Raw genomic sequence first — 14,501 nt, 5'->3', positions numbered from 1 at the left:
CATTTTGGTCATATTTGAATATTGGGGGGGATCAGCTGGCTGGACAGCAGTGCTCACCCATAATAGCAGGAAACACAAAGAGGAAATGACATAAAACAGGTTTTGGTGCAGCAGAGTTCTGTGTCTGTGTGTGTGTGTGTGTGTGTGTGAGATTGTGAGTGTGTGTGTGCGTGTGTGCGTGCGTGTTCGTGCATGTGCGCATATGTGTGTGTATGTGCGCATATGTGTGTGTGTGCAGATGCATGTGGTATGTGTGTGCATGTGTGTGTGTGCGTGTGTGTGTGTGAGAGATATTTATAGCACCTTTGCAACATGTGTGCATCATCAGGCTAGAGAGAGTGAGGTCTCTGCTGTCATCAAATTAAAATAATCATGTACACTCATACCGCACTTACACCCCCGCACCTCTCCACCTCCACTTCTCCCTTTCTTTCTTTCTTTCTTTCTCTCTTTCTCTCTCTCTCTCTCTCTCTCTCTCTCTCTCTCTCTCTCTTACTCTCCCTGTATCACTCTCACACACACATACACACATTCACCATTCACCCGTCCAGTGCTTCATTGTTTGCGCCGCTGTCTGTGCTCGGCACCCCCGTTTATTTTCACACCGCATTCCCTCAAGGCTGCCTCCCCGCTCCCTTGTACACCGCTCCATCCGTGGCCACCTTTCATCAACAAACAGCCTCGAGCGGCCCCGTTTCATCCCCAACCATGATCCCTTCGCTCCATGTCTGGCCACACGGGGGATGTTGTACTGGCCGTCAGAGGTCAGAGTCTCCTCACCAGCCGACAAAGACAGCCCAGGCTCCTCACTGCTGGACTGTAAACACAGGTGTGCTACAGTCAGACTGGTGGAGAAACACGGAGACCGTGCCATCGCTTTGGAACATATGACCCACAGATGACTTTTGGTTGCCCTCAGTACACACTCACACACACACGCACACATACACACAGGCGCACACGCACACACAAACACACACACACACACACACACACACACACACACCACACACCACACACACACACACACACACTTTGACCATGAAATTTTCTCTCCAAACGTTGCCTTTTTTTTGCAGTACAGCCAAACATGACTGAAAAAGAGAGAAGAAAAAGCAGCTTGTCCATTATACTAGCTGGTGATCCTTTGCAGAAAAGAACAAAAGCTTACAAATAGGAAGTAAGGAAATGGTGAATTACTGTAATCCTTACATACAAAAACAGCTAAATTGTGTGCTGCTGACATAATTAGTTATGTATTTTGTAATAAATAGGGCAATAGTCTAAAAAAAGTGACTATAAAGAGTATGATATAAATTATCGACCATCTAAAATGAAGGGATTTCTTGTTGTCTTGATTGCAAAGGCATGGCTGACGTTAGTGCTGGTAGGCTCATATAATATAAATGGCAGTAGTATATCACTTGAACTATTACTTGGGTGTCCCACAGAGTAAGTTATTTCCCCATAATTCATAATAACCACCCCACAATTTAACACTTCATTCCCTCTAAAGCCACAGCTCAAGTTACCCTGCCTGGCAAAGACCATTTGTCTTTCCTTTAAGGGTGAACTCCGCATCGTACCCAATTAGTGCAGGGCACTGTGCGGTGGCGTAAGAGTGCGGTGGAAGATCTGCATGCGCGTGCATGGTCCGTGGCAGCACATCGCGTCAGCGTTGCCGCGTTAATGACGTGTGAAATGTGTTTTTAGTCTTTGGTTTGGGGGCTTGGCGCTGGAGCCAGCGGGCTTTGGGGGTGCCAGCGACAAGCGACGGCTGGCTAGGGCTGGGGGGAGTTAGGGGTGGGGGTTGGGGCGCTGGGGGAGTCTCGAGCCACCACTGACCCGGCCGGCTGCTGGCTCAGCACGGCCCCGTGCCACCTCTGCAGATCCCTATCGGAGGGCTTTCTGTGGGGGGTTGAACTCCAGGGGAGACCCTCGCCGTCAGCATGCAGACAGAGACACTACATAAGAGGCCAGCCCTGACCAGCACCTACTACCAAAACAGATGAGCTGCCCTGCTCGTTCATGCATTTTTTTTTTCTCTCTCTCTCTCTCTCTGCCTTTGTCTCTTGGGCTTGCTCATACTCATTGTCTGTTAGGTTACTTGTTTGACAGACTTTTTGTTGTCTTTCTATTATTTTAGTCCATTTTTCTCTCTCTCTAACTACTCTGATGGCACACATGTTTTCTGAACTCTGAACAGCTTTCTGTCATTTATTTCCGCTATTCCCTTACTGTCGTCTTTTGCGCTTCATTCTTTCTCTTTGCAGCAAAAGATTGGTAGAGTATGATGTTTATACTCAGAGACAATTCCTTGTGCTATTTGTTGGGGAATTCCCCCAGTGGCTGATCAACAGCCAAGCCAAATGAACATAAAAGATCATGACACAGGATGCAACAGCAATGCACAATTGACTTGACAACCGCAACAAGTGGATCTGCCACATCCTGTACCCGGGCCCTGTAAGGACCCTACACAGCTTATGCAGTCTGCAGCCAATCACCAATCTAGCTTCATAATTACAGTTTTTTTTCGATTGCTTTTACCTGCTTAAGTAAACTAGAACCCACTTGGTCTTTATGACTACTTTCTTTGCACAGCAGAAGTCATCTCTTGCGAATGTGTTCACACATTTTCATTGGGTTCACACATTTCTCACACCCTTTTGCAAAACAGTTAACACAGGTGTCATTCAAAAGCCCCAAACTCTATTGGTTTTCCCATGCTAAACAAAAGGAAAACATCTTTTCACAGGTGGTATATATTCCTTGCATAAGTCTGAATCTCTGATACACCTGTGTGAAACTCCTTTGCACAATTCTTCAATCAGCAATCATTCATTATACATAAGAGATGTCTGTTCTGTGTTGCTATTTAGGCAAGTATCATCTAATGCACATTTAGACAAAGTACTGTATTGCCTATTTGGTGGAGAAAACAGTACAAAAGGTGTTTACTGTAGGTCTATCTCGATGAAAAATGACCAAGTTGTAGTTCAATGAAATTTACTGTATCTTGCTATTTAGGTATCTAGGTATTTACTGTATGTCTTACATGTCAATGGCAGTTACATCTTGGGAGGAATGAATAAATTATTTTTTTATTCAGTACATTTTGTTTTTTTCTGATACCAGAAAAATGAGAAAGCAATGGAACAGACATAGCAAAAATGCTCATTTTGAGAACTAGATTTTGCATTTTGTTGTCCAGTGTGTAATGATTGATTAAAGAGTGGCAACAAGTTGTAGTGTTTGAAGGGAAGATTTGCTTTTGCTGCATGTTTTAAGTGTTTTGAGAGAGTAACAGCCTTTTGCAAGCAAAATGTGTCATTTTGTCCAGAGTGCTTTTGTTCAGACACAGGTGTTAACTGTTTTGAGAATGTGATGTCAGAGTTGACACAGGTATCAAAATGATCGAGAAAACTGTAAACATGTGTTTTTGACATTTTGAATGTTGTGTGATTTTGCTGGAGATTTAGGGCATTTTGCATTTTGTGTGAGCAGTTGTGGGTTTTGTGTGTGTAGTTTTCAAAAAAATAGACACAGAGTTTTGAAAACGTGTGTAAACAATTGTAAAAAACTGTAAAAGGTGTGGGTTTTGGAACATATAAGATTCCGTTCCGCAACAGTTCAAGGTTCTAAAATTCTATGTTGAATTCAATGAGATACCTTTATATGGCTCTGGTTGAATTCAGTGAACCCAGATATTCTAGATATATCCCAGATATATAGAATACTTATTTTCCAACATTCCCGTTACACCGGTGTGACGGTACATGTTTAAGGGTTAAGCTCAACTACCGGATTGTCCAACCAAAGAACCTAACGCAGCAACAAACAACAACACAAGAGCCTTTGTGAGCATGTCACTGAAGTTTTCAAGCAGCCACCTTATCCCTCCTCTGTGCACCCAGTGGCAAAGCCAAATACTGAACATGATTGTCAGATCAGCACAGCGCATTACAAGGACTGAGTTACCATCCATCCAGGACCTCTACAGCCAGTGCTGCAGAAGAAAGGCCAAGCGTATAGTTTCTGACCCCAGTCATCCCAGCCACTGTCTTTTCACCCTCCTGCCTTCGGGCAGGCAATACAAGAGCATAAGGACCCGTGCCAGCAGATACAGGGATAGTGTCTACCCGCAAGTCATCAGGATGCTGAACCGTCCTTGGAAATCCCCACATAATGGCACTTAGTTTTTTGGATTTTGTTTTACCCTCTTCCTCCTTCTCTCTCCATCCTATTTTTTATAGTAATTTTTTAATTTATTCTTGAAGTTGAATGGACACTTGAGCACAAAGAATTTCAATGCTGATAAATGCTTATTTATGAGTACATGACAATAAACTTGAACTTCAACTCATAACACCAAACTCTCTGCCCTTACTTTGACCTCAGGTACATTTTCAAGCCTCAAACACAGGTTCAAACCATCAGCAATAGCTCTAAGACCTGACACATTTTCCACAAACAGGTTTGTTTCACCCAATGCGGACAAAGTCGAAAAGCCTTTCTGTTCACACATCACAGGGTTCGCTTATGCTTTACACTCTGTATACACCCGCAACGCCTCAGAGTTCTGAAGTGTGATTGCGAAACCGTAAACAGTGTAGCGCGTGTCTCGGCTTTCGCTTCTTCTGTGGTCCAGATGTTAAGGAACCATGCTTGACAAGCACCTTTCACTCAGCAAGAAGCTGCTAGAAGAAACACGTTTGAATTAGAGCATATCAGGGGGCCTAAGTTTAACTACACCACCACAGAAACACCAGCTTTCAGACCATACTTGTTTTTCTTTCTTTGTGGTTTGTCCTCATGGTTGGTATGTTTCTCGTATATCATGTGGGAATGATTAAGGAGAAGAAACAACACATTTAGCAAGTTTATTTGATCTTTTTATTTATTTTATTTTTGCCCCCCCCGGCAAATGTCATGCAACACATAATAATAATATGTCCTCCAACAGGTGCTGGTGCTGATATGCTGATTATAGGTCTAAGTATAATCAGCATATCAGCTCATCAGTCTTTATACTCTTAATCACAATCATACAATCACAATCACTTGATCAAGGTTTCCTGTGATTCATCAAGAACAGCACATCAGCCCTGAAAGCCCTGAATCCTCCAGGAGCTGTTTGCACTGTGTTGCCATAGGGAAATATGGACGACTGTGGAAGACTGTAGGTAAGACTGTCCCTGGCAGCATTTGTGCTTGGCAAGGGCACTGGTCTGAGGTGGACGAGGCAATGGACTTGGTAGAAGGGCAGAAAGGAATTTACTCAGAGGTGCAAAGGGTGGAGTTGACTGAGGATGGATGTAATAGATGTAATTTAAAGTGGATTTAGGCAATTCTCAGCCACAAACTCAGCCTCAACTCACCCTCTCTTGGCTTTTCTCTCTAGTATAACACTATAAAGTACCATTGATATACTTATTAATACTAACCATCATGGCTTATACTGTAGTAATACTAACGCACTCTATATCTCTCTTTCTTCCCCCTTACCTCACTTGTGAGGTAAAACATTACCAGTCATCAGCCATCCTTGTGAAGTCCCATCCCTATGACTGCCCTATCATCGCCTGTTGCTGTCCCCTTGCCACCCTTATACGATTCATGCACGATCATACTGGATATAACTATCCTACCTCTTTGTAACATATACTTCAGGTGGCTTTAAACACCACGTTCTATTCTCTACACCTAACTAACCTATTAATTTATCATGTATGCAGACCTTACTGCTCTTTACTGTAACTGACCCTAGGCAGGTGGGTCAGGCCCTTGAGTCTCCAATTCTAGGGAGTTTTTCCTCGCCCCTGTTACTCATGGGCATTCTCTGAATGTTTAACATTCTGTAAAGCACCATGAGACGTGTAATTTTTTGGCGCTCTATAAGTGAAATGGAAAAATTGACAAACGGGAGTGAATGTGTGTGTGTCTGTGTCAGTATGTACGTGTGGGCATATGTGTGTTTTTAGATAGATGAGAACTTTCACAATGAGTGTGTTTATGTGTGTTCTGGGAAGTCTGTAAAACGTAGATGATGACAAACTGATCCAGATGTTTATGAGAGCATGATGTAGGCAATTATTGAAAATGGTGGGAGAACAACATACACACACACACACGCACACACACATACACACACACACACACACATGTACAAACGCACAAACGCACACACACACGCACGCACGCGCACACACACACTTCATTTGGGTGGACACACACTGAACCACTTTTAAGATCCTCTCCCACTCAGAGGCCATCTGACCTTTGCCCGGTAATCCAGGCAGCTCTGGCTAATGATGTTTATTATGGCGACTTTTCAGGGTACGGCAGACAAGAGGGGACATTCTAAGTTGCTCTCCAACTGACTGCGGACACATTGTCATTATCCGGCCATAGCCTTGAGACCATTCATTTCTCTTCAGTGTAGGGTAGACCTTTTTTTAAAAATGTCTTTTTTAAAACATACACACAGACAAATTAAGACACACACACACACACACACACACACACACACACACACATACACGACAAGGCTCGCACGCACCAGTATAAGCCATGCCATCATTCCCAGCCTTTGGCCAAACATTGTAGGGAGCGTGAGCCAGAATCTGAGGCCAGGGATGTTTACATGACTGAGTTCCAAGTTATTTTTGAGTTATTTGGAGACCAAGGGGCCGGTACTTTATTTAGTACTTTGAAGCACTGATCACAGAGAGGGCAGGATAATGCCATTAAAAAGCGCTCGGTGTAATTGAGTCCTTCAACTTCCATAAGTGGCCATGAAGGCAGGCGGGAGATGAGAATGATAGTGCCCCTCTAACACGAAATGGTGTTGCGATACATTGCGTTTTCTCACTGAAGCCTGCGCTCTCAGAGCGTGACTGAAAATCTCACCATTCCACCGAAGGATTTGGACTTCTCCCATCAGGGTTCCATGTTGTGGCACCAGTCCCCACAACACCATGCCTCTTTGCCCTCACAGTTGTACAAATAATTACAAGAAAATAAACTGAGAGATAAGCGATACAGTCTCCAGCATAAGCCCCTTGTGGCAGATCTTACAATTTTATAAGCCATAGGTTAAGCCACAGACAGGAAAGGGCATGTAGTTTCTCTGTGGTGTGCCTTATCACAGAACAGATAAAGTAACCTGCTGCTCTGACAGATAATGGCTAATATTACCAACACAGATAAAGTATCAGCCAAGGAGCTTCACCAGATACCTACTCTTGGAGAAATCAGTTTAGAATGAGTCTAAAAAGGATACTCCAAAGACGGGCATTAACTGGTGCTTTTGGATGTTTTTTTCTGTGCTGAAGGAAAGTTGTGATATTAATTGCGGGTTCAGGGCTGAGAGAAATGTTAAAACCCTTCTGACGTGATGGAAACAATGTAAACTGGAATTAAATGACAGGAAATGTTGCGGATGTCTTTGAGAGTACGTTGAAAGCCAGATGTTTAAGAAGTCTAACTGTTTTCGTGTGTGTATGTGCAAACGTGTGTGTGTGTCGAGGAGTTTGTGTATGTGTGTGTGTGTGTGTGTGTGTGTGTGTGTGTGTGTTGGGGTGGGGTGGTGTAGATGAAGGGTACTGCAGGGAGGGGGTGGGGTGGGGGGGCAGAAAGGTGAAGGCCCGGGAGACCCAGCCCCAGAGTTCCCACTGAACTCCAAATTCCAGACCAGCTCACTCACTGCCAGCTCCTACGTCAGCCAGCCTTGACTCACAGAGATGTAACTGTACAAGTATAAACTCTCTCACACAAATACAAAAGAGTAAACACACACGCACACACACAGACACACATTCACACACATAAATACACATACACATACATACAGATACACATGAACCAAACATGTAAACATATAACATTACATGGCAAAAGATCGGGTGAGTGGTCGAGTAGTCCCAGAGAAACCACAGCCACCCTTGTTTTTCTGACTCTGTCTGAACAATTTCTTCCCTCTCAGTTACAACGCACACACATGCACACACACACACATACACACGCACACACACACATACACACACACACACACACACACACAGACACACACACACACACACACACACACACACACACACAGTGACAACAGTCCTTCCCCTTTGCATGTTTGTTTATTGTTATTAATGGCTGTGCAGAGCGTCAACGCTCAGGGTAAAGTAAATAGAGCTCAGGGTGATCCATCAGTTGGCTGGACCCTGGTCTGAAAAGGGGGAGATGAGAGGGAAAAGAGCAATATCGGAAAGAGAGGAGAGGGGAGGAGAGCAGGGAACACAGGAGGAGAGGAGGAGAGAGAAGAGGAAAATAGAATTGAGGAAGAGAATGAAGATGAGATGAAAGAGAGAACTGCACAGGAAGGAAGAGATCAGGAGGGCAAGACAGATAAGGCAGGTGTTCAGAGAGGAGGAGGAGAGGAGGAAGGGAATGGTGGACAGAGAGGAGGAGGAGAGGAGGAAGGGAATGGTGGACAGAGAGGAGGAGGAGAGGAGGAAGGGAATGGTGTTCAGAGAGGAGGAGGAGAGGAGGAAGGGAATGGTGGACAGAGAGGAGGAGGAGAGGAGGAAGGGAATGGTGTTCAGAGAGGAGGAGGAGAGGAGGAAGAGAATGGTGTTCAGAGAGGAGGAGGAGAGGAGGAAGGGAATGGTGTTCAGAGAGGAGGAGGAGAGGAGGAAGGGGATGGTGGACAGAGAGGAAAAAAGAAGAGAATGAAGGATAAGTGAATGAAGGATCTAATTGAAGTTTAGAAGGAGGAGGACCAAAGTTTGGAAAGAGGTAGGAAAAACAAGATGGGTAATGGAGAAAGACATTAAGAGAGTGAAAAAGTAAAAAAGAGCTAAAGACAGATTAGACGAGAGGGGAGAGACATTGGAGAGTGGTGGAGAGGACATGTGTAGAGGAGTGTAGAGAAAGTGCAGACAAGCCTGTGAAGAATCACTCTCAACCCCCACTTCTCTCACTGCTTTCTGCGCTTTTCAGTGACCCCCTTTTGGCCTGATCGTCCCAACTACAGACACTTGGGGGAGTAAGTGTGCATGTGTGTGTGTGTGTGTGGGGGGGGGGCAGTCTGAGATATGATAACAGTGCACCCCTATTCCAGCAGTGACCACATTTCACTGGCTAGTCACCATCTAAGAAGTCTGGGCCATAGTCCTGGGGGACCTCTGTGAGAATGCACTGCCTGTTCTATAAACACCAAACCCAAGACAGCCTCAGAGGGAGAGGGCCAAAAGGGGGAAAGAACGATAAATAAAAAGAAAGAAAATGAAAAATAACAGACCTATAAATCTTTGCAAATGAACAATGACTTCATGTTTGATCATGAAGATGCTTTGGCATGCATCTAAGTGGGACATTAAAGAAAGAAAGAAAGAAAGAAAGAAAGAAAGAAAGAAAATGTACTCTAATCAATTATCCCAGCTATGTTGTTTAAGCCAACAACATAGCTTGCTGTCTATGTTATAAATTAGCAGTTCTCTTCTAAAATCACTTTATCATGTCAGAACAAAACTGGCCGACTAGACAGGTAATTCCTGGTTTGTAAAACAACATGTTACTGCATGAGCAACTACACAAGAATAATCCACTCAGGGTCATTATTAAAGTGACACCTCACTGTGTAAGTAGGTGTCACTGAAGGATGACACGCAAGTTTCCTTCAAAACAGCAGGCTCAATGATACACATTTCTCTATGACACCATTATATTAGGCTAGGCTACTGTTTAACTTCTTTTTTTATTGATGAGTAACTGATGACCATAGCCTGTCCACTCTAACATATTGTAGCCTAGTTGATGTGATGGCCAACGCTGGAACATAAACGATATACTGTAGGCCTATGCACTCAGGATCGTAGTAGGGTAAGTCTACCAACTCCTGAAAACCCGCCCCGAGTAAAGGTTGGGCTTGAAGTTCAGCAGCGAGACTGATGCTCTAGGCGAGCGAGTTAATCACAAGATGAGCTATGCGAAGGAAGGCATTATTCTCTTACCGTGATATAATGTATGTAGAGACAAAGACACTGATTAAAATGTGTGAGCGGTGTTAACAGAGTTAACAGAACATAGTCTGAGAGTGGGAAACGCTTATCCATTTTGAAATATGAAGAGACCTTTTGAGTCGCTTGTAAAGGAACGTTCTGCTTCGGGATGTGATGAATCGGCACAAAGGTAAATGTTTCCCTAAAACAGTGAACTTTCAATGAACTAAAATAACAAATAGGCTACATAGGCTATGCAAATCTTAAGAAGCCCTTAAGCTAAAATCATCATAGTTTTTTCCCGAAATATAGAATAGCCTACTTTGCTATAAACTAATAGACTAGCCTAATAACTTCGAAACATTTTTTTCCTTCACGAAAATAATTCATTGATTGTGCTAGACTACTAAACGTAGTGAATCATTTGGTATGTTAGTCCAACGAATTGTGCTGATGTGTTTTCCTGGTGAACTCTTCAGAGGCAATGATTTCTAGGTAGGGAGTTCATTCTGATGTTCTAAATAATTTGATAAAAAACAAAAAAAACATCCATAGCCTACTCAGTCGCAGACATTATCCGCAGACATTCCAATGTTTTGTGAATTCTTAAGATCTAATTTAGCAACAATCTGCAGTGTCTTCAAAGAAGATGTAACTAGTCTTCACTCACAGTTTTCATAGTAGAAAGTTATTCCTGTTCGAATGGATGTAATGTCATTCATTGTGTGGACTGCTGAAGAAAAGTCATTTGGCGACTAAGTTTGTGATAAATGTGTATTTTTTCATAGGCTCACTTTATGTTGGCATATAGCCTACTGTAGGCTATATTTTACCGTTAAACACCTCCCGTTTCAGAGTCTGTAACATTTGATGGACTTGATGGAACTATGTAGTCATTTGATTTTTTTTTATATGTATGTCAATGTGATTATTCTTTGCAGAACTTTTAAAGATCTGGTGTGGTGCAAGAGCTGAGGGATGATATCTCATAGCAAAGGGTTCTACGGCTCAGCTGTCTTTAGAAAGTTTCCTGTCATCGCCCCCTAGTGTGTGATCTGAAGAAGTGTCCTGCAATGGAGAATAGCATCGAGCCAGGCATGAACTGGGAGATCGTGACCCACTACAACCACTCAGGCAAGTGGATCCGGCCGCGCAGCGTGGGGATCTGCAAGATGGCGGTCCTGATCCTGATCTGCGCTCTGATCGTCTTGGAGAACGTGACGGTGCTGCTGGCGCTGTGGCGCAACAAGCGCTTTCACAGCCGCATGTACTTCCTCATCGGCAACCTGGCACTGTCCGATATGCTGGCAGGCGTGGCGTACGCCGTCAACATCTTCACCTCCGGCCGCAACACCTTTTTCCTGAAGCCCTGGCAGTGGCTGGCGCGGGAGGGCAGCATGTTCGTGGCCCTGAGCGCTTCCACCTTCAGCCTGCTGGCCATTGGCATCGAGAGGCACATGACCATGGTGCGCCTGCGTCCGTGCGAGGCGGCTGGCCGCGGCCGTCTCCTGGGCCTGCTGGGCGCCTGCTGGCTGGTGTCGGTGCTGCTGAGCGCCTTGCCCAGCCTGGGCTGGAACTGCCGTGGGCAGCTGGGCGCCTGCTCCACCGTCCTGCCGCTCTACGCCAAGAGCTACGTGGCCTTCTGCATCAGCGTCTTCAGCGCGCTGCTGCTGGCCATCGTCATCCTCTACATCCGCATCTACAGGCTGGTGACGTCCAGCGGGCGACGGGTGAGCGGACGGCCGTCGGAGCGGGCGCTGGCGCTCTTGCGGACGGTGGTGATCGTGCTGGGCGTGTTCGTAGTGTGCTGGACGCCGCTCTTCTCGCTGCTGCTGGTGGACGTGGGCTGCTCGCCGCAGCGCTGCCCGCTCCTCTACGAGGTGGACTGGTTCATCGCGCTGGCCGTGCTCAACTCGGCACTCAACCCGCTCATCTACACACTGTCCAGCCGCGAGATGCGCGCCGCCTTCTTCCGCCTGATCTGCTGTTGCGGCTGCCAGTCTTCGCTAGAGCCGCCACCGCCCACCGTGCCTGGTCTCAACATCCCCGGCACACCCATCCCCACCATGGAGAACAGCAAGTCCAGCATCGGGCCGGCCAAATCAACGCTCCTCAGAGGCAAGGTCCCTACGCCCCAGAACTCGCACCATCAGCCCCCAGACCCTCCACCCTCTGGTACTCCTGCGCGCACCGGCAAGGGTGACCTTCTCTCAGTGGTCCTTGTCAAAGCTGGCGCCTTGCCCTCTCTAGGAAAATTATGACTCCAAGGTCAGCAGACTTTCACTGTTATGTGACATGGTACCTGTGATTCCACAGCGTTTGGTGGGACCGAGGATGCGGAGGACAGTCGGGGTGTCTTGATCCTGTGGAGATGTTGATTTGACTCATGGAGGTGTGGATGATTCTGCAACTTAGACGCCATGGAAGGTCAGTGCTGTCTTTCTACCAGAGACAAGAGATGCAGCAGGACTTGTGATGCTCATTCACAATAAGGGCTCAAGAGTCATAAGAACCGGTTGGGGTCAGGGGTACTGTTCTGAAGGGCTCGGAAGGGTACAGACTTGAACTCAGCTCAACTCAGTATGTAGCCACTACGTTTGTGCATTTACCAGCATTGGAACGGAGGAACTAATTCACAGCACTAGACTATATAAGAACTGAACTGTTTTCAGAAGGAAGGAGTTCTGGAATTCATTGCATCGCCAAAATGCATCTGAATACAAGACTTCAGATCAAAGACCAAGCATAAGGCATTTGAAGAACAGCCTATGTTGGCACTTGCATCAAACACTCAAAGAATAATTATACAAAGCTCTGGGGTATTCAGCAGATTTCCGATTCATTTTGAGTTAAAATCTCAGATAGGCCAGTTACACAGACATTGATTACGCCTGGTCCCGGACTAAAAGCTCTCTTTTCAGTGGAGAACTAAATAGAAGGTCTCTTATAGTCGAGGACCAAGCTTAATCTTTGTCCTGGAAACTGTTCTGGGTGAGCAGTTAAGCCTTTGCCACGAGTTTGTACATCTTTGAACATGCAACACAGCCTTCATTTGAGTTGGTGTAAATTCAGTGTGTTGGGCTCCAGGGTTAACTACAGATGCAACCTTGTAACAAAATGTACACAATTAGAGGAGCATTCAATGCATGTATTTGCCTTACCTATACCACAGCATATTTATTTTACCTGAGGATAAAAACTGTCAGTATTATTCAAATATTTTAATCCACTATAATGGTACAGCAAACTTAAGTAAAAAAATAAAATAAAGTGTTTCTGAGATGAGTGTGAGATAAATAAGGATAAATATTACTCTTCTCACACCCTGGACTCTAATTTAAATGAAAGGCAAAGTGCAAAGTCTAAATAAAGTTAATTTAATAACTGGCCTATATCTATTTGCTAATTTGGTACCATGAACAAGATTGATAGCACAAACATCAGTGGGCCCTATCGTGTACCCGGCGCAAGGTGCGCGAGGATTATTCTTATCTTAATAAAGTGAGGAATTTTTCGGGCAGTTGTCTACACATATCCAACCCCTACCGTGGCAAAACGTTGACATGTGAATACATTAAGCCAATCATGTGTTGTAATCTCGCCGCTGGAGCAAGATTGGTGACGTGCCTTGGCACACGCATTTCTGCCGAAAAAGATGCTCGGTAAGTGCCCAAAAAGCGTTGCAATATGGCCGCTGCGTGGAGGGACTTGCCTAAAAGGACCTTGTCTATAGCGAAAGGCGCATATAAAGCACAGCTGAAGGCGCACTGTCACTGGATGTAAGCAGCAACTCCTCTGCAGGATAAATATCCTTTTTATTCAGTCATTCAAACATTAATGGATTAAGTGTTGCTTTTTTCAGGCTATGTTTTCGATGGTAAGCCCTTGTCAGTCAATAGTGAAAGTAATTAACTGTTTTTGTCGTTGGCTATGAGACCACGGTGAAGTTAGTTTCACTTATGAGTTCAAATAATAGGAGTGCAGATATAGCAGCTATACTCTGCTCGTCACAAACAGGTTTTAGTAAAGCAAGGTTTAGTGGAATCCCTGTTCCAAACGGTCTCGCGTGCAAGCAGATTCCTTCAAATGCGCCGGTGACTATCAAAATACCGATGCACTGTTTGAAATTGCGCTGCTTGCAGTTAAAGGGAATGACAGATGTCATTCTCATTGGTTTAGAGGATCCAAACACACCCATGATGACAGATTAGGAAACATAAGAACAACCCTTTTGCACCCAGCGCCATTAAATTAGTGATTGTGGACTGGCCATGCCTTTAATAAAGTCTATAAACTTGCGCCTCTGACCATCCGTTTCTGATCGCCAAAATAGGGCCCAATGTGTCAGGTTATTGCTCCCAGATGCCACACGATAAGATAATTTTAGGTCGGACACGAGGCAATTTGCTTGTTGTCCTTTGACCATGCACTTTGCCCATAATTTAAATTAGAGCCCCCTGTCTTACTATCGGTTGGCTCTCACACGTTGCACGTTCAGTCTAT

The 14,501-nt window shown here is 44.9% G+C and overlaps 1 protein-coding gene across 1 annotated transcript; it reads left to right on the top strand.

Annotated features, from left to right (window-relative positions):
- The first annotated feature begins 10,007 nt into the window (after window positions 1-10,007).
- Window positions 10,008-13,600, top strand: s1pr3a (sphingosine-1-phosphate receptor 3a). The gene is made up of 2 exons (XM_048252598.1): window positions 10,008-10,188; window positions 10,940-13,600. Exon 2 carries the CDS (start codon window positions 11,072-11,074, stop codon window positions 12,257-12,259), a length of 1,188 nt encoding a protein of 395 aa, XP_048108555.1. The 5' UTR covers window positions 10,008-10,188; window positions 10,940-11,071; the 3' UTR covers window positions 12,260-13,600.
- The last annotated feature ends 901 nt before the right edge of the window (window positions 13,601-14,501 follow it).

This window comes from Alosa alosa, chromosome 9, assembly GCF_017589495.1.
Source record: "Alosa alosa isolate M-15738 ecotype Scorff River chromosome 9, AALO_Geno_1.1, whole genome shotgun sequence".
Taxonomy (NCBI): Eukaryota; Metazoa; Chordata; class Actinopteri; order Clupeiformes; family Clupeidae; genus Alosa; species Alosa alosa.
This window is presented reverse-complemented; position numbering and strand designations above follow the sequence as displayed.